This window comes from Canis lupus, chromosome 13 (assembly GCF_011100685.1).
Source record: "Canis lupus familiaris isolate Mischka breed German Shepherd chromosome 13, alternate assembly UU_Cfam_GSD_1.0, whole genome shotgun sequence".
In the NCBI taxonomy this organism is placed as follows: Eukaryota; Metazoa; Chordata; class Mammalia; order Carnivora; family Canidae; genus Canis; species Canis lupus.
Window position 1 is genome coordinate 942,671 of NC_049234.1, and position 20,205 is coordinate 962,875.

Genomic DNA, 20,205 nt, shown 5'->3' on the forward strand with positions numbered 1-20,205 from the left:
TGCATGCTCTCTCACTTAAAAAAAAAAAATCATCTATATTTCTTCCCACTGGAAAACTTAGAAGGTTCATATTTTAAATTAATAATTATGAGATTAGAATGTTTGCAGATTTTTATTTTTGCTAGCCATGCCTTCATTTGCATACAGTTGACATATTAACAAAAGGCATTTCTTTTTGGTCAAGGCAAGAAATGGACCAGCACTAGTTCGTATCTCAGTTCTGCCACTTACAAGTTGTGTCATCCTAACAAAAAAACATAATTCTTTAAATATCCATTTCACCCAACCCTCATTAAAATGGAGATTGAAATATTTATTTGACAGAGTGGTTAAAGTAAGAAAATTATTTAATTAAAAAATAAAACTTCACTATTTCACTCACTAATCAGAGTTTTATATACTACCAGCTCTCTCATACCTTAACTACAACTTCACTGGCTCTGTGACCTCGCTAAAAAGATTGGGATTCTGAAATGATTGGTTTGGGGTATGGCTCTGGCACCAGAATTTTTTCAAAACTCTCCAAGTAACTGCATGGAGTAAGAGTGAAGAACACTGTCTAGCTCCCTGATCCCTCCATTTCCTTATACCATCTCCATTCTTTCCAGGCTATATCTCCTTGGTAACCACCTGAACAATCTCTCAACAGCATCCTTACATGCCCTGTAGCTCTGTCGTTCCAAGTAAACCCAAACCTGAGATCGAGGCTGTAATGTACTACACTCCATTGCCAAGCACTGGTAGAGCAAAGAATTGCACTGGGTGACAACACAATTCTCACTTTCCAACTTTAGCTGAGTCCTCAAAAATCTTTTTTCTCTCTTGGCCAGCTCTTTCTTTTATCCTCCCACCCAATCTCCCGCCAAACTAATCTAAACCTTGGTGAAGCAGAAAATATTATTAATTGTATTAAAATTCTACTCTTGAATGCTTATCTTTTTAATATTCTCTTTGACAAAATGAGAAATACACACAAAGCACTTGCCCTGCATACAGAAGAAGAAGGATTATCTTAAGAAAAACCACTTAGCTGCAGCTAAGCAAGCTGCAACTCTTTTTCAAGGAACACCATTCTTACCTGAAGGAATAACTGACAGAAGAGACTATAGTTGTTCACACTTGGGCATTTATTTGATTGACATTCTCTCAAAAATGAACCAAGTGAATATGTCATTTCAAGGAAAACTATCATAATTGTTGCCAATGATAAAATGTGAGCTTTCAAGTGAAAATTCAAATTTTGTAAAACTTCTACCTGTCATATAATCTTAACAATTTCCCAATACTTGCAGCTCATACTTGATTTTGTATAAAGCAGTTCACAAACATAAGAAAGGTTAAGTAACGATAACATAATTTAAATAGCAACTTAAGGGCAGCCCCGGTGGCACAGCGGTTTAGCGCCGCCTGCAGTCCAGGGCCTGATCCTGGAGACCCAGGATCAAGTCCCGCGTCGGGCTCCCTACATGGAGCCTGCTTCGCCCTCTGCCTGTGTCTCTGCCCCTCTCTCTCTCTCTCTCTCTCATAAATAAATAAAATCTTTAAAAAAAAAAAAATAGCAACTTAAAACCTTAACTATGTTTAGAAATGCACAAGACATTTGATTAACTGTCCAAAGAACTACAGGCACTAAGAACTGCCTATATACAAAGTTGTGAGGAAAGAAAGAAATTTACTTAGGGGCACCTGGGTGGCTCAGTAGGTTAAGCATTCAGCTCTTAATTTCAGTTCAGGTTATGATCTCAGTGTCTAAAGAATGAGCTCCACTTTGGGCTCTGTGCTCAGAGCACAGTCAGCTTAAGCTTCTCTCCATTTACTTCTGTCCCTTCCCCCTCTCGCTCTCTAAATAAGTAAATAAAATCCTTAAAAAAGAAATTTATTTCAGTAGTGGCTACCAAGGAAAGCTGTACATCGAAATAATATCTGACCTGACACTTGAATGGGTATGATTTAGACTGGTAGAAAAAAGTGAGGGGCAGCCCAGGTGGCTCAGCGGTTTAGCACCACCTTCAGCCCAGGGCCTTGATCCTGGAGACCCGGGATTGAATTCCACGTCAGGCTCCCTCCATGGAGCCTGCTTTTCCCTCTGCCTGTGTCTCTGCCTCTCTCTCTCTCTCTCTCTCTCTCCCCCCACCCCCCGTGTCTCTCATGAATAAATAAATAAAATCTTTAAAAAAAAAGAGAGAAAAGTGAGATAGATGATAGTTGATAGAATTTTAAAGAAGAATACTGCTTTCAGGTATATGTTTACAATTTCATTTGTGTTAGTTCAAATTGTCAAGTGGTATTTTAAGATCCTGGAAGTCAGGAACCACATACTACAATTCTTTACTATCTATATGAGAGACTACCTCGGGGTCACATTTAATATGTTCATCTACGTGGTTGGAAAAATAAAATCTATACAAGGAAAAGCAGAAGAGTAATAATCTAAGTCCTAGGTTCAATCCCAGCTCTGGCACTGGGTTAAGGTGCCTTGAATAATCCAATTAACGTCACTAACTCAAATTCAAATACACCAAGCCTGAGGATCACCCTAAAAATATTATAACCAAAATACCAAAGGCAACTAATAATCAGAGAAGAAATGAGAATTTATGTTGCTGGCTTTATGATGACCTTGTGATTTTTCATATTATTTTACAAACAATTTATGTCATTTTTATTTTTCACTTTAGAAAAAGTAATTTATATATACAAGGAAGATGATACATATTATACACAATTTTATTACTCAGAATTCTCTTTAAAGTGGCAGGCAGATAGTTAAATATTTTTAGTATAGTTACACTGTTACTTATATTACTGAATATCAATCCACAATAGTACTGTATTATCAGAAAAAATTCCAATTTATTCTTCTTCAGATGTTCCAAAATACTACATTCTCTTTTCTCCCATCTATTTACTTCATGCGTTTCTCTAGTCACCCTGATGCCATCTTTTCTTCTCTGTGCTCGCTCTCTCGGTCCTCTCTCTCTCTCTCTCTCTTTTTCTCCTCTCCCCTTTCTATCCCCTCTCCTCTCTTCATTCTTCTATCTTTTCTTCTTAAGGTGAATCCAGCCACTAGAGGGCAATAGTTCACAAAGACAGATGTTCTTATCTATAAAGAATTGAGATTCACATAAAGAAATCTAAAAACCGTATCATCACAAAGCCTGAAACAGGCAATTAGACTTGAATATGCAAGGTACATACTTCAAACTCAAAAAAAAAAAAATCATCCTGGAAAAAGGAGTTCATATAATAATGTTCAAGAAAGGAATTCTATTTTCTCACTAAGCACCAATTGAAGTAAAATTAATTTGCCTACAGGTAGGTAGCAATATTAGAAGTCAGGCTTTTTAAATATTAGCTTCAGACGAGAGAAGAAAAAAAGTAAAACAAAAACACAGAAAGGCAGAATTTGCAAAGTGGGTAGAAAAGTGAGAACTGATTTTTTCAAAGGCCTCCACAGCCACACTGAGAAACCAATAGATGAACTGAAGAATATAGCAAATTTACCAATCCTTTCTTCTACTTGAAAGGCAAGGGGAGATTTTACAGGTATATTTTGTGGGGAGGAAAACAGTGACTATAGAGGAAAATACAGCCTTCACATCTTTTCTCACAACTGAGGATGTGGGAGGAGAAAAGTTAACATCACTAACCTCTGATAATCTTTTAAAAAAAATTTTGCACAGAACCTAAATTTAAATCAACTTATTTAATTTACTTTGTATTTATTTATTTATACTGACAATTACAAAACTATAACACTCATATAACATCAACATTTTTAGCAAACCATTTTCTTACCCGCATTGGATGTATATCAGCATAAGGAGGTTTTCCTTCGGCCATTTCTATAGAAGTAATGCCAAGGGACCAGATGTCAGCCACACAGTTATAGCCTATTTCTTGAATTACCTCAGGAGCCATCCAAAATGGAGTTCCTATCACAGTATTGCGTTTTGCCATTGTATCCTGCAACAAAAATTACACTGACATAAATACTACTACAAAATCACTAAGGGACTCTACTTGCCAACACATTCATCAAACTGTATGGTGAAACCCTCAAATACTACAGATTATATCAGAAATTGACTATTTTCCTACAATTTCAACTGACACAACATAGTTAGGAATTTTAATTTCTGTATAAAGCAAGAGTCCACAAGTAACGATCCCCATCTTCATTAAAGATAGTCATTAAAGATAATATTGTAACAATAAAAGCTACAGAAATGGATCAATGTAGCTTTATTTTTTAAACATTTAAGCATTTCAATGACAACATTTTTTCATACCGATTCATCTCTTAAATTGTAAATAAAAATAATATATAGTACTGAAATTATGGCTCCTTCTTCTCAAGAACAATGTAGTTATGTATTTCTTCCCATCACCCCCTCCAAAAAGTTATCAACATTCAGTCACAGTCAAATCTGGACATATAGGCCACAAGTGTTTCCAAAATCATTACACTTACTGTTAACTGACCAGCCACTCCAAAATCAGCCAATTTGGCATGTCCTTCTGTATTGAGGAGAATATTTCCAGCTTTTATATCTCTGTGTATTTTTCTCATAAAGTGCAAATATTCTAGTCCTTTCAAAGTAGATTTAAGAATAGTTGCAATTTCATCTTCTGTTAACTGGAAAGAAATATTTTTAAAACTAGATTGAAAAACCATGCTAGATAAAAGAGCACTGGTAACAAACACTTCTTTCTAATGACCACTAAACCTCTAGGAAAAGGTTAACATGATAAAGAACTGGGAACTGCTTTTTCCTCACAAATATTTTGTCAGTCTCATTACAAATTTTACTGATGAAAAATTTTTTCAGCATTAAATTTCTTTAAAATTATCATCAAGTGTGATTCCATCTTGCATGGCTGTTCTGTAGAACAGTAGTCGTGTTATCTCCGTCCGCCTTCTCTCCCACCTAAGTGCGTGCCACCACCTCATGGAAGATTCGATGGACATGGACACGAGCCCCCTTCAGCCCCAGAACTATCTTTTTGGTTGTGAACTAAAGGCTGACAAAGATTATCACTTTAAGGTGGATAATGACAAAAATGAGCACCAGTTATCTTTAAGGTCAGTTTGGGAGCTGTGCAAAGGATGAACTGCATTGTGGAAGCAGAGGCAATGAATTATGAAGGCAGTCCAATTAAAGTCACATTGGCAACTTTGAAAATGTCTGTACAGCCAACGGTGTCCCTTGGAGGCTTTGAAATAACACCACCTGTGGTCTAACAGTTGAAATATGGTTCCAGGCCTGTGCATATTAGTGGACAGCACTTAGCAGCTGTGGAGGAAGATGCAGAGTCAGAAGATGAAGAAGAAGATGTGAAACTTCTTAGTATATCTGGAAAGCATTCTGTCCCTGGAAGTGGTAGCAAGGTTCCACAGAAAAAAGTAAAACTTGCTGCTGATGAAGATGATGATGAAGATGATGACGATGACGATGATGAAGATGATGATAATTTTGATGATGAGGAAGCTAAAGAAAAGGCTCCAGTAAAGAAATCTATACAAGATACTTCAGCCAAAAATGCACAAAAATCAAACCAGAATGGAAAAGACTCAAAACCATCAACACCAAGATCAAAAGGTCAAGAATCTTTCAAAAAACAGGAAAAGACTCCCAAAACACCAAAAGGACCTAGTTCTGTAGAAGACATTAAAGCAAAAATGCAAGCAAGTATAGAAAAAGTGAATTGAACAGTCTTGGGCACTACTGGTAAATTAAACCCAAAGCTGGGGAGAGAGGAAAAGAAGAGACATATATAGTCCATACTGACTGTCATCATCAATCCACACTGAAGTCTCAAATCTCCTTTCCTGTTTTGCCACCCATCCACAACCCCTTCCAGGCTGGAAGCAATTTGATTCTTGATCTCCTAAAGCGCTTTTCTTTTGACTGCTGTGATTCAGTGACACCTTACACTTTGCTTTCTATGATTTGTGCATTTGCCTCACCTCTTTGGCCATTTTTTTTTCCTTTGGCCATTTTTAATCACCTTTGTGTCTCCTTAGTTGCTCAATAAATATTTGAATGAATCAAAAAAATAAAATAAAATAAAATAAAGTAAAGTAAAATAAAATAAAATAAAATTATTGTCATTCCTAAAACACATAACCTATCCCAAAAATCAATACAATGCTAAGAAATCGCTATTTCTCACATCTTCTGACACTGAGGTAGCGATATCACAGCTAACTGTCCTGAATGTAAATTCAGACATTCTTCCCTGTGATGTCACTAATTCTTGATGAAAATGAAAATCAAGTTTTACACAAAGGAAACAAGGGTGGCTTGCCAAGAATCTCCTGCATGACGCAATTATGCCCATATCACTCCTTTTCTAGCAAGGTCATCCCAACCTACTCAAATCCTGGATTTCTGGCCCTAAGACTAAGAATTCAAAAATAAAAATTCCAGAGAAAGACTAGGAAAATGGAAACACAAACAAAGGTTGTCAGGGGAAGGAAAAGGGAAGAAGGAGGGAGAAAAAGAGACCAACAAGAGAAGAAGAAAAGGAAACATCCTTAGTAGTTACGGCAATAGAGCCAGTGTTATCTGTACCAGCCACTGTGCTAATCATTTTGCATGCATTATCGCTTTTATCCTTAGAACAACCCTACAAGCTAGATACTATTATTACCACCATCTGACAAATGAGGAAGCTATTGCATAGGGGTTCAGTAAATACCTCTGGCACACATAAGACGGAACCAAGATGTGAGTTCTGACTATAACCTATGCTTTTAATCACTCTTCTATGCTGCCTCTCTTGAAAAACTTTGCTCAAGTGTTACTTATCAAAGCCTCTATTTTTATTGAAAACACCGTCCTAGTTTGTTTTTTTTTTTTAAGATTTTATTTATTTATTCATAGACACAGAGACAGAGGCAGAGACACAGGCAGAGGGAGAAGCAGGCTCCATGCAGAGAAGCAGGCCCCATGCAGGGAGCCCGATGTGGGACTCGATCCCGGGTCCCCCAGGATCACACCCCAGGCTGCAGACGGCGCCAAACCACTGTACCACCGGGGCTGCCTCCGTCCTAGTTTTTAAATATGTCCAAATGATATTAAAAGTTCATAACAAAGGTGCCTGGGTGGCTCAGTCGGTGAAGCACCTGCCTTCAGCTCAGGTCATGATCCTGGAGTCTCAGGATCAAGTCCTGCATCAGGCTCTCCACTCAATAGAGAGTCTGCTCCTCCCTTTGCCCCTCGGCCTGCTCACACTTTCTCTTACTTTCTCTCAAATAAGTAAATAAAATCTTTTTAAAAAATAAAAATAGACGTTCATAACAATAAAATCTACTTTTGCTATAAGCATAAGCAGCAAATATAACCCAAAGATAAACAGATAGAAGGGGGAAAGTTCCAATTTGTATAAAGATAGGATATACTACTCTGTATGAGGAGGGGAAAAAAAGAGAGAAAGAAAATTAAAATACCCAACAATGGGATAATAGAAAAATACAGTGGAAATTAAAAATATTAAAAATATTGTACTACAGAGCTGTAGTAATCAAAACAGTATGGTACTGGTGTAAAAATGGACACAAATATCAATGAAACAGAACAGAAAGCCCAGCATTAAAGCTATATGTTTATGGTCAAAATCTACAATCAAGAACTCAAGAATATACAATTGGAAAGAGACAGTCTTTTCAATAAATGGTACTAGGAAAACTGGACAGCTACATGCAAAAGAATGAAATTGGACCATTTTCTTACACCATATAAAAAATAAACTCAAAATGTAAAGACCTAAATGTGAGATCCAAAACCATAAAATTACTAAAAGAAAACACATTCAGTAAATTATTTGATATCAGCCATAGAAACATTTTCCTACATATTTCTCCTCTGGCAAGGGAAACAAAAGCAAAATCTAACTATTGAGGCACAACTAAATAAAGCTTTTACACAGAAAAATAACCACCAACAAAACAAAAAGGCAACCCAGTGAGTGGGAGAAGATATTTGCAAAAAATAAAACCAATAAGGGGTGAATACCCAAAATATATAAAGAATTTATACAACTCAACACACACACACACACACACACACACACACACACACAAAAGTCAAATAATCCAATTAAAAATGGGCAGAACAGCTGAATACACATTTTCCCAAATATATCCAGATGGCCAACAGACACAAGAAAAGATGCTATCACTCATCCTCAGGGAAATGCAAATTAAAACCACAATGAGACATCACTTCATACCTGTCAGAATGGCTAAAATTAAAAACACAAGAAATAACAAGTGTTGGTGATGATGTGGAGTAAAAGACCCTCATACACTAGCTGGTGGGAATGCAAATTACTGCAGCCACTGTGGAACACAGTATGGAGGGTCTTCAAAAAAATTAAAAATAGAATTACTATATGTTACAGTAATTCCATTACTGGGTATTTACCCAAAGATAATGAAAACACTAAATCAAAAAGATATATACAGCCCTATGTTTGTTACAGCATCAAGTGTCCATTCATTTATACAAATACACACACATACACACACAGAGTAATATTATTCAGCCATTAAAAAGAATGAAATCTTGCCAACTGCAACAACATAGATGGACTTTATGGGTATTACACTAAGTAGTATAAGCCAGTCAGAGAAAGACAAATAACATATGATTTTGTGAAACCAATGAACAGGCAAAGAAAAAAAGAGACAAGCAAACCAAACTCTTTTTTATAAAGATTTTATTTATTTATTTATTTATTTATTTATTTATTTATTCATTCATTCATTCATTCATTCATTCATTCATTCGAGACACAGAGAAAGAAGGAGGCAGAGACACAGGCAGAGGGAGAAGCAGGCTCCATGCAGGAAGCCTAATGTGGGACTCAATCCCGGGACTCTGTGTGTCTCTCATGAATGAATAAAATCCTTAAAAAAAAAAAAAAAAAAAAGACTATGAGGGGCGCCTAGGTGGCACAGTAGGTTGAGCCTCCAAACTCTCAGTTTTGGCTCAGGATCATAAGATCAGGATCGTGAGATCTAGAGCCAGTGTCAGGCTCTACACTTAGCAGGGAGTCTGCTTAAGACTCTCTCTTCTTCTTCCTCTGCCCCTCCCACCCCATTCACATGCTTTGTCTCTAAAATAAGAAATAAATCTTTAAAACAAACAAATAAAATATTGCTTTAAGACTATGTAGAATGTGAAAGTAACCACTGGAAGAAGTTTGTTTCAACTGCCACCAATGCCACGGTGGCTCATGTCTCATTAAGAAACAACTTGGGGGACAACTGGATATCCACATGAAAAATGAAGCTGGACCTCTACCTCACACCATAAATAAAAATTTACTCAAAATAGACCAACAACTTAAACATGAGTTAAAACCATAAAACATAGGATAAATCTTCATGACTATTGGTCTGGCAATGGATCATTAGGTATATCAAAAGTAAAGAAACATGAGGAAAAATGATAAATTGGACTTCATCAAAATTAAAAATTTTGTGCATTAAAGAGTATTAAGAAAATGAAATGACAACCTACAAAATAGGAGAAAATATCTACAAAACACACATCTGTTAAGGGTCTAGTACCCAGAGTATATAAATAAGTCTTACAACTCAACAACAAAAAGACAACCCAATTTAAACACGGGCAAAAGACTTGAGTAGACATTTCCCAAAAAAAGATATACAAATGGCCATATATGAAGACAGATTTTCAACGTCATCATCATGGCCAAAAGGTTGAGACAACCCAAATGAATAAACAAATTATGGTATATATAGACAGTGGAATATTACTCAGCCATATAAACGTATAAAGTACTGACACATACTACAATGTGGATGGACTTCAAAAACACTAAGCTAAGTAAAAGAAGCCAGAACAAAAAGACACATTTATATGAAATATTCACAATAGGTAAATCCTTAGAGAAAGAAAGCAGATTGGTGGTTGCCAGGGGCTGAAGCAGAATAGGTAAAACAAGGTGCAACTGCTTAATGGGTTTGGGGTGATAAAAGCATTTTTGAAACTAGACACAGGTGGTGATTATACCTTGTAAATACACTCAGATCACTGAATTGTTCACTTTAAGTTGGCTGATTTTACATGAATTTCACCTCTATTAAAAAAAAAAAACCCTGGCCATGTTAAAATTCTAAACAAATTGGAAGATGGTTTACATTTACATGTAATATTAATATAGAATGTCATAAATGAATTGTACATTTTTATTTGTACTTGAGTAATGTGTTGGCTTATATAAGTTTGCTTTCTTCATCAAAAAGAAAGAAACTAATTAACTGGATCTCTTTCCCCTAACCCTTGAAGTGCCAACTTCTCCTAATCCTTTCCAAATTAAAAGACCCTGACTACTCTAAACCATCTCTCAATCTTATACTCCTCAATAGCAACATAAGAATCCAATTCACTTGATAAATCCACTCTAGGGATCCCTGGGTGGCGCAGTGGTTTGGCGCCTGCCTTTGGCCCAGGGCGCGATCCTGGAGACCCGGGATCAAATCCCATGTCAGGCTCCCAGTGCATGGAGCCTGCTTCTCCCTCTGTCTGTGTCTCTGCCTCTCTCTCTCTCTCTCTGTGACTATCATAAATAAATAAAAATTAAAAAAAAATAAATCCACTCTAGTTCAAGACACCTGATCTAGAATGCCATTTATTCATTCAATAAATATTTATCAAGCACCATCTACATGCCAGGAATTACACCAGTTGCTGGGGATATAAAAATGAGTAGAACAAGTATTCTTTCTCTCATGGAGCTTATATTCTCTAATGAAGGGGTAAGTTGACGATAATATGATAGAAAATAGGGTAACGCAAGAAAACAGTTTACAATTGCTAGCAGGACAATAAAATAGAAAGCTGTTGATCAAGAATGACTGAGAAAGGCTCTTTAGAGTAGGCATTAAAGAAAGCCTGAGAGACATTTTTGCTGAAGTCTTAAATGACAAGAGAGCTAACAAAGCGACTGGCTGTCTGGGAACATGACATTCTCCACAAAGGAAAAAAGAAAAAAACATCATGATTTAGGAAGAAGCCTCCCATGTTTGAGTTCAAAAAAGAAGGCTCAAGTTAGTGAGTCAGAAAAACACTAGTTCTAGATGAGATATGGGACACGCAAAAGCCAGATCACACAAGCCTTCATAGGCCATGAGTAAGGAATCTGGATTTTCTGAAAATTCTAGTTCTACCAGGAACTTATTCTCTACCTTTGACTAGATGGTCAGACTTGATGGTCCACAGAAAGCAAGCACCATGCTCTAAAGTCGCACTGCCTAACAGAGTAGCTCCCAAGCATGTGAACTAGTCCAAGCTGAGAGATTATAAATGTAAAATATACACCAAAGTTCAAAGCTTAGTACTAAAAAGAGCAGGAAAAGTGTCTCACTTATAATTTTTAAATTTATTATACTTTTAAACGATATTTATGTTTATTATAAAATTTATTAATGTTTAAAATACATTGTTATTTAAATAATATTAGATATATTATTTAATATTATGATACTGTACTATATGTTAATATATTTAGTATATTATTAAAGGTAATTTCACCTATTACTTTTTTCTTTTTTTAGTATGGCTACGAGGAAATTTTAAATTACATTTGTGGCAGGAAGTCCTGCATGGCTCAGGACTTGGGCGTTTGCCTTCAGCTCAGGGCATGGTCCCGGAGTTCTGGGATGGGTCCCCCACATTGGGCTTGCTGCAGGGAGCCTGCCTTCCTCTGCTTGTGTCTCTACCAATCTCTCTATGTCTCTCATGAATAAATAAATAAAATCTTTTTTAAAAATTACATTTGTGGCTCATTTTATGTTTCTATTGGATAGCACTGCACCAGAAAAAGGGCCCACAAGAGCAGGGATCTTTGTTCTGTTCACTCATGTAACCATGCTGGGCTATTGTTAGCACTTGATAAATAATAATGAATGAATACAGACTTGCAGTTTTGTAAAAAAAAGAAGATGCCACATAAATTAGCAGTTTACAGCCAAGGTGGGAGAATGGGAGGGAGGAATGTTGTTTAGGGCCACCACAACGCATCACTATGCAAGGCTGTGGTGCTGTCATATGTACCTGGGTTTTTCCCCTCTCCCCACTCCTGGTATAAAAATTAAAGAGCTTACAGGTGCTACAACAGCAGCACCAATCCATAAAACTGAGTCATGTTTAATTACTTCAATACTGATCTTTTCAATTACCTAGACTTCACTTTTTATCCTCGTAACATTCCATTATTTCCAACGAACAAGTCACTAATCCTTCATCAACTCTTTGATTTGTTATCTCTGCTTATGTACCCTATATTACAGAGCTATAGTAGAGAAAGTTCAGGATTAAATAGACTTGCTATATTTCTGGGTCTCAAGATCTGATTTCAGTGCTGTAAAGAATCTGCCACTAAAGACCTGCCAAAGATCTACTGATTCATGAACTGTCTACCTTTACTAGATGATTTCAAAGGTTCATTCCAACCCTCTGATTCTGTATTTACAAAAGATCTTCATAGTCTTAACAAATAAATTCACACTGATTTAGACATTCATTTTTTTTTATTCTTTTCACAAATATGTACTTCACTGACTCATACAGATTCTGTTAAAGGTAGTAGGTGTTGAAGGTGAGGACATGGACAGTCTCAGTACCTATGAAGTTTATAAGAATACCGAGGGCACTGCCTATATTTGGCCCTGAATTAAGGGTAGAGAGGACAGACCTGGTGCAAATACATAAAGTTTATAAAGTCCCTCTTTCATTATGCTTTTTTCTCTTTGTAATTAACTCCTCCCTTTACTTTAGGGATCACCTCATATCCTGCCCTAATCAAAAAATGGCACAATATCCAATTATTCATACTAGTACATAGATACGTGTTAAAGTGATCTGTAATATAGTTTTATTTTAAGATTCCATTTGAATAATGAAGTTTGAATGAGGCATCTACACATTGGGCCTTTTAACTTCAATTATGAAATAAAAGGTTTTTATCCTTGAATACAGTTATTTAAACAACAGTAAACAGTAACATTTTCTAGAACACTGAGATATAATGCTGTCTTAAATTTTTATATTACTTTATAGTTTAAAGAGTATTTTATGAGTCTCACAACTCAATTAAGTAAACAGAAACACATAGTCCCTTTTTTAGATGAGGAAACAAACTCAGAGAAATAAAGTGGTCTGTCAAATATCATACAAATATTAATTGGTTTCAAAATAGGAGAGTTGCAAGGGAGTTGCAAGGCTTGCTCCAAAGATGATATTCAAATTTTTGACAATTAGTAAAGGCAATGTCTATCAAAACAGTCATCTGCCATAATACTAGTGCTTAACAAGAATAGATCCCAGCCATAAACAAGCAGTAAAACTGAGTATCAACCATGAATATCAGGGAAGAACTCCTGCTTCATCCTAGCATTCAAATGTGAATTATTATAAGTGGTGTACCAGCCAAACAAAACAAGTATTCTGTTAATAAATTCTGCAAGTAAGCACACGCACACTCACCTGACCTGAAAAGTAACCTTAACTGAGGACATTATAGGTGGCTTAATGAGTATTTCATTGAAAACAGATGCTTAATACCACTAAAACAAACATAGACATCAATGATTTAAACATTTTTAAATGATTTAAATATCTAAGTTATCAAATCAGTAGGCAGAATAGTTTCTCATCAAAGAAAGCAAACAAAAAATTCTGAGGATCGATTAGCTTTGTCTGCATAAAAGCTAGAAGCTCAGAAAACAAAAACACAGAAAATGTAGTAAGATGTTTAGCATACAGAATTATGTAGAACATAAAGAACTCACATTAATCCTTCAGAAAACAATAAAATCCAACAATAGGCAAAGAAATAAATATACAATTCACAAATATACAAAAACTAAAAATAAAGCTAGTTAACATACACAGAAAATATTAAACTTCACTAATAATCAAAGAAAAGCAAATTAAAACAATGAGATATCAATTATAAAATTATCCCATATGGATCACAATGTTGCCAAGGATAACAGCACATGTGTGGCAGACAGGAAGAATATAAAGCATGTGTGAAAGTGATCTAAGAAGGCAGGAAATAAGAAGGCAGAAGTATTTTCCAATAAGTCCTAGATAATATTAATTCACTGAAAAAGCATTTACTGAGTACCTGCTCTACACTGAATTTTTAAAATATTTAACCTAACCTTATGTGACTCCAATCTAGCATGAAAGACAGACTTAAAAACTCAGAAACTATTATAAAAAATACTTTTCAAAGTGAAATGGGACCACAGTGGAAAGATACTTCATTTAGTGGTATCCATCAAAATTATTTCCAATGAAAAATTTTATCAACAGAATACTTCATCTGTGGATATAATTAGGTTATCTTTAATACAATAAGGTTTAGTTTTATTTCTATCACTATATAAATGAAGGAATGTCATTTTAAAATCATTTGGGGGATCCCTGGGTGGCTCAGTGGTTTAGTGCCTGCCTTTGGCCCAGGGCGTGCGTGATTCTGGAGTCCCGGGATCGGGTCCCGCATTGGGCTCCCTGCATGGAGCCTGCTTCTCCCTCTGCCTGTGTCTCTGCCTCTCTTTCTCTGTGTCTCTGCCTCTCTTTCTCTGTGTCTCTCATGAATAAATAAATAAAATATTTTTAAAAATAAATAAAATAAAATCATTTGAATTACATTTTATAGTCTATTTTTAAAAGTGAATAAAGGAAGGTGGAAGAGATATAATAAACCATGAATGAAAGACTCAGTAATCAGGGATGGAAATAAGACTTTTATAGCTGAGCTAATACATTAAAAGACAAAGTCTACATCTGGATTCAATATTGGTATGAATTCATTGGCAAATTTAAAAAGAATTTCATTGTACAAAAACAAAAAGATGGTTTTGATAGGCTTTAGTCCTCTGGTTACTTTTGTTTCTAGAGTCATATGATTAGTATAATAATATGATACATTTAATATGTCACTGTGTATATGGTTTTGATAAAAATGCACCCACCAAATTGTCTCAAGGGCACATGCACAAGCTGTTTTAAAATATACATACTGCCTTAATGTTTTTATGTCAGTAAAAACAAATTCAAGTGAGCTTTTATAAGTTCGTACAAAATTAAGAATTTTAATTTTCTAAAAATGAATCTTGACAATCTTACTTAAACCCCACCTTTTGACATAATTACTTATATAAAATAATGCATTAATTCTCTATTTAGTACCTACTGTCCATTAAAATGAAAAAGAATGAAACACACTTCCCCCTTTCAAGGCACAGACAACTATATTTTATTATAAAATTTTAAGTTTCAACTTTCACAGTGACTTCGTAAAGTCTTGAAAACCATTTGATGAAAACTCACCAATGTAATCCTCACACAGTGTTTTAAGCCCTGGATCAAATCTCACCTCTTCACAGAAACCACCCTACACTCCCCAAGTCAGGATTGACCGATAGATGATGATACTGATACCGGTAACATCAGCAACAGCTGACATTTACTGAGATTTAACTCTGCCAGCTATAGTACAACTATCATTTCATTTGATACGCAAACACAACTGCAGGAGGGCGATACTAACAGGAATTTACTGAGGGCCTGTTATACTGCCCTTACCTTCATGGTGCTCAAAATTCAGTGGAAAGGATGGCACAGGAACAAATAATTATAATATTAAGTAATGCCTGTAGCAACAGGATTAGATAGAGGAGCACTCCAGGACAGCAGCTGATAATGCATTACAACCAGTACTCTTAAAATCGAAACCATAAAACTTAACCCTCAAGACCTTGAATGATACAGTTCCTGCCAGCCTTGACAACAAGCTCACCACACCATTCTCCCCACTTCAAGAAGACTCAACTTTTGAGCTGACTCTTGAAGGATGAACAGTTTGTCAGTGAATGCAAAGGCAGGTTAGGGCCAAACTCTGCTTTATATACCCACAAATTTTTAAGTGGAAAGATGATATGAACCTATGAGAACTTTCAGAAAGAAAACTCTGATGGCAGACTCAGTCCACTAGCAATGGAAAGCTAGTGTGGGGAAGATAAATCGTAAAATCATTTATAGTGGCAGCAACAGGAGCAGCAGCAAGCAGCTAACAAGTGTGCAACCTTGCTTACAATCCCAATGGACAGTTCTGTGGTAGAATAATGAACGTGTTGAGCAAAATTAGATACAATTGGGAAGATGAAGAAGAGTCAGAGCATGCCGTGAAACAGGAAGGCATCAAAAGCAAAATCCATGCTCCATTCATATTTCAAGCTGAAACTGCCCCAACCACTAAAAAATCATATACAACTTAGGTAGCAGTCTCTCAAGTAAAAACAAAATTGTTATTAAAAATGAACTTGCGGGGATCCCTGGGTGGCTCAGTGGTTTGGTGCCTGCCTTTGGCCCAGCGCGCGATCCTGGAGTCCTGGGATCGAGTCCTGAGTCAGGCTCCCGGCATGGAGCCTGCTTCTCCCTCTGCCCGTGTCTCTGCCTCTCTCTCTCTCTCTCTCTATGTCTATCATGAATAAATAAAAAATTTTAAAAATCTTAAAAAAAATAAAAATAAAAATAAAAATGAACTTGCCCTCTAACCCAGTAGCGCCATTTCTCAGAATGTATCCAAAGGACATAACATAGTATGCCAATACACAAATATAAACATTCCTGCAGCTTTGATTAGAACAACAAAAACGGAAAAGCTGGAACTCATTTTGTCCAAAGTACTGAAAGAAATATATGTTGTCACATACATGTGGACCTATATGTACCAGTGTAGGCAGATCTCTAAGATCAGAAGTTAAAGGGAAAAAAGACAAGGAACAGAACACATATACAGTATGAATCCCTTGTGTAAAATATGATATGTGTACATATGTGCTCAAAGGACCCACAAGAAACTGTTAACGGACATTACCTCAAGGAAGTAAAACTGAGGGGCAAGTAAGGAGACACTAATTCCCCTTTCATACTATTTGAAATGTTTACGATGTACTCATAATTACTTACATTTTTTCCTTAATTTATATCATTAAAAGGGTAAGTGGCTCACACACATTCTGGTTCAAAGTACAGAAAACTATGCTATACCATTTTAAAAACTCTCCATCTAAAATTGTTAAAATTAGAGATCTGCTACCTAGGAAGCTAAATTCCTATTTTCTGGAAAATTAACTTATATGCATCTCTTGATTTCCTAAGATTAACCAAGACTTTACTAGATAAGACACAATAATCTTTTAGTATATTTTTCCAATGCTAGAGAACATTCTCTATTTCAACAAGTATCACAAAATTCTTAAACCAGTGGCCATTAAAATTACATACTGTTTTAGATATTTTTGCCATGATAGTAATAAAATAGCGATTTAAGTTCATACACAATTTTCCAGGTTACAAAATGTTCTGACATGCAGCATCTTTGTTCCTCAAAAGAAAACACTGAGGTAGGTAAAGAAAGTAATATGATATTAGGCCTAATTTAGGCTTAGGCATCTTAAGTTTAGAGAAGTTACACAACTACCCATGGTCCCAAGAGCTACTAAGTAACAATGCAGGAATCCTGGGTCCTTCCACTAAATCATCTCCTTTCAAATAACTATGTCACCATGTACTCAGGGTCATATTTAAGGCAGGGAGGGAGAGCTCACCGTCCATCTGGCAGTGACAGGCAGTCCACCAGGCGAGGAATGTACCATACAAAAATAAAGTAGATGAAGGTGGGCCTGACTGATGAAAAGGAAACAGAACTGGGACAAATGCCAAGGAGAACAGCAACGAAGGTGAAGACCGGGCAGCTTCCCAATAAGGGCAGCCAAAGAAATAACTTTGTAAGGTTAATTTACTTAGTTAAGGTAGAAGAGAAAGTCTATTGGAAGAACTATATTGTGATGTGTAAAATCATAAAAGTGTGTATATCCAATCAAAAGATTTAGGAAAGATGTAATGGAGTGTACATGTATGATGTATTTAACCAGAGATTAAAACCTGGCACATGATTGCTATGAAAAATTTGATAGGTCTAATCCTACAGTGCACAGTCATATTAATGCTGTGGCTTGGAACTTTAAGAATCATATGCAAAATATACTTAGAACTCAATTTCACTCTATGGGATACACCAAGTAAGGAGCAAGAATTACTTCTCACACAAAAAGATTCATTCTCCTAAGATTCTAGTACAGCTCTAAACAGTAATAGTACCTGCTAGGGTAAGAAAATCCTTCTTAAGAAAAGGGATTGTAGACATCAGAACTAATACCAGGGTCAGTCCACCGTGGTTCTAATAAGGAACCACGGGTCTTTAAATCCTGATGAACAGACTTCCCAGAAGAAGTCTTACAGCAAACTTTTACTGCTGACACAGCAGAAACAAGGTCCCATGGATATCAACAGTTACATCCCTTACTGTGACAGAAGGAGAAAGGGTTAGAGAGCCAACAATTTTGACTCCAAATGTCAATAAATACTTCTAACATTTAACATACATTTTTTAAGTTATTTAGAGGTGAGGGTTTCTTTAATTGTTTTATTCTTGATACATTTTGCTTTGATTTGAGTTTTAGTAAATATATAGAATTATTCATTACATTTTGCCATTTTAACACCCATTCACCCTTCTCCTGCTAACATATTCTGATTCCCCTTAGGAAATTACTACTTCCCCATCCTCAGAATATGTTATTTCTACTACTCAGCTTCATCCTAGCTCCAGGTTAGACACAGATCAAAATGGTTAGACACAGATCAAGATGACGTGCTCAGAGAAAGGCATATGACCCATCCAGAAGCAATGAAGCACAAGAATCCTTGCTGGATTTCATATGAGGCAAAAATCTGTTGGAGACTAGACTCAATACAGAGGTATCAAAATAAAAAGATGAATTAAAGTTAACTCCTTTCACCCTGAATCAGCCATACATGAAATTAGCTCTACAAAGACTTTTAGTTATGTGAGCAAATAAATTCCCATTTTGGCTTAAACCAGTCTAGGCTGGGTTTTCTTATACTTATAACCAAAAAGTGATAAACTTGAAGTTGATACCAAAAAGTGGGGAAGCTCCTAGAAAAAAGGTTTGTATAAAGCACAAACCACTGACCAACTCTAAAACTACTAAAAGTTATTCCAGATATTTAACAGCATAAGATTTCTGAAGCTGATTTCTATATTCTGCCCCATTCCAGAATACGATACTGGGAACCAGGAAAATAGTATAATCATGTTTTTTAAAAGAACGTGCAGGGTTTTTTAAGTCCCTTCTTTGCCTTCATTTCCTAGTACCACTTCCCCCAGCTAATAAATGCTTACTCCAAATCGTATTAATATTACATTTAGACTTCTCATTTTACAGAACTCCTTGAATGCTTCAGTGCCCATTAGTTTTTATGGCATACATGACATAATCACAGACAATGGTGATCAAACAACTTACTAAAAACCAGTGGTTTAGAGAAAGTTGAGGAGTTAAGTAGCAATCTCTGAAATAACCTAAATCTCAAAGGTAATACTTAAGGTTACATGCAAGACTTTATCTGAACAACCATCAAGCCTCAGATTCCAACTTCTTTACAATCAAAATTTTTTCCCCTCTTACTCTTTCTCTCTTGGGAAAAAGAATACATACAATTTAATGGGGCTTATAGGTATTCAACATGAGGAAAAGACTGGAAAAAACAGCAGAGTAACACCCTCCCACCCCTCACCAATCTATCTCCTCCTACCCCAAAGAAAGGAGGGTTGAGGGTATAAAATAGCCAAGGTTTTAAACAATAAAAAATTTATGGGATTTTTCCAGAAGAACACAAATCTGCTCAACACATAGAACATACATTAGAAAACATAACTAGAATATTTTAGCCATTATTATATACAAAAGGGCAGGGAGAGGCTGTCTTCATGAAATCTGGATTGCAGATGTTTGGCAAAAAAAAAAGATTAATAATCTATCACAAAGTCCCACAACTAGTGATTCAAAATGAAAGCTTTCACTACTTACACCATATGTAAATATACATATATACACGCTGCTTATAATCCCTTGATCTGAAGAGAAAGAGAACTGATACTCTACTGTGAAAATGGTCAGTGGGCAGACATTTTAAAATCCTTTCCCACATGAAAAGATTCCTGAAAAAGAGATCAGAAGACAACAGAAAAGCACTCAATATATATGGAGTTGTAAATCCTATATGA

At 35.9% G+C, this 20,205-nt stretch overlaps 1 protein-coding gene and 1 pseudogene across 7 annotated transcripts in view; one reads left to right on the forward strand and one right to left on the reverse strand.

Moving 5' to 3' along the window:
- Nucleotides 1-20,205, reverse strand: part of STK3 (serine/threonine kinase 3) — a 375,979-nt gene that overhangs the window by 188,724 nt on the left and 167,050 nt on the right. For all 7 annotated transcript variants that reach the window (XM_038555157.1, XM_038555156.1, XM_038555154.1 and 4 more), the window contains 2 exons: nucleotides 4,475-4,639; nucleotides 3,799-3,966 (listed from right to left, as the gene is read on the reverse strand). In XM_038555157.1, the coding sequence (XP_038411085.1) occupies nucleotides 3,799-3,966; nucleotides 4,475-4,639 (333 nt within the window). The remainder of the gene's footprint in view (nucleotides 1-3,798; nucleotides 3,967-4,474; nucleotides 4,640-20,205) is intronic.
- LOC102153460 lies at nucleotides 4,929-5,780 on the forward strand (annotated as a pseudogene).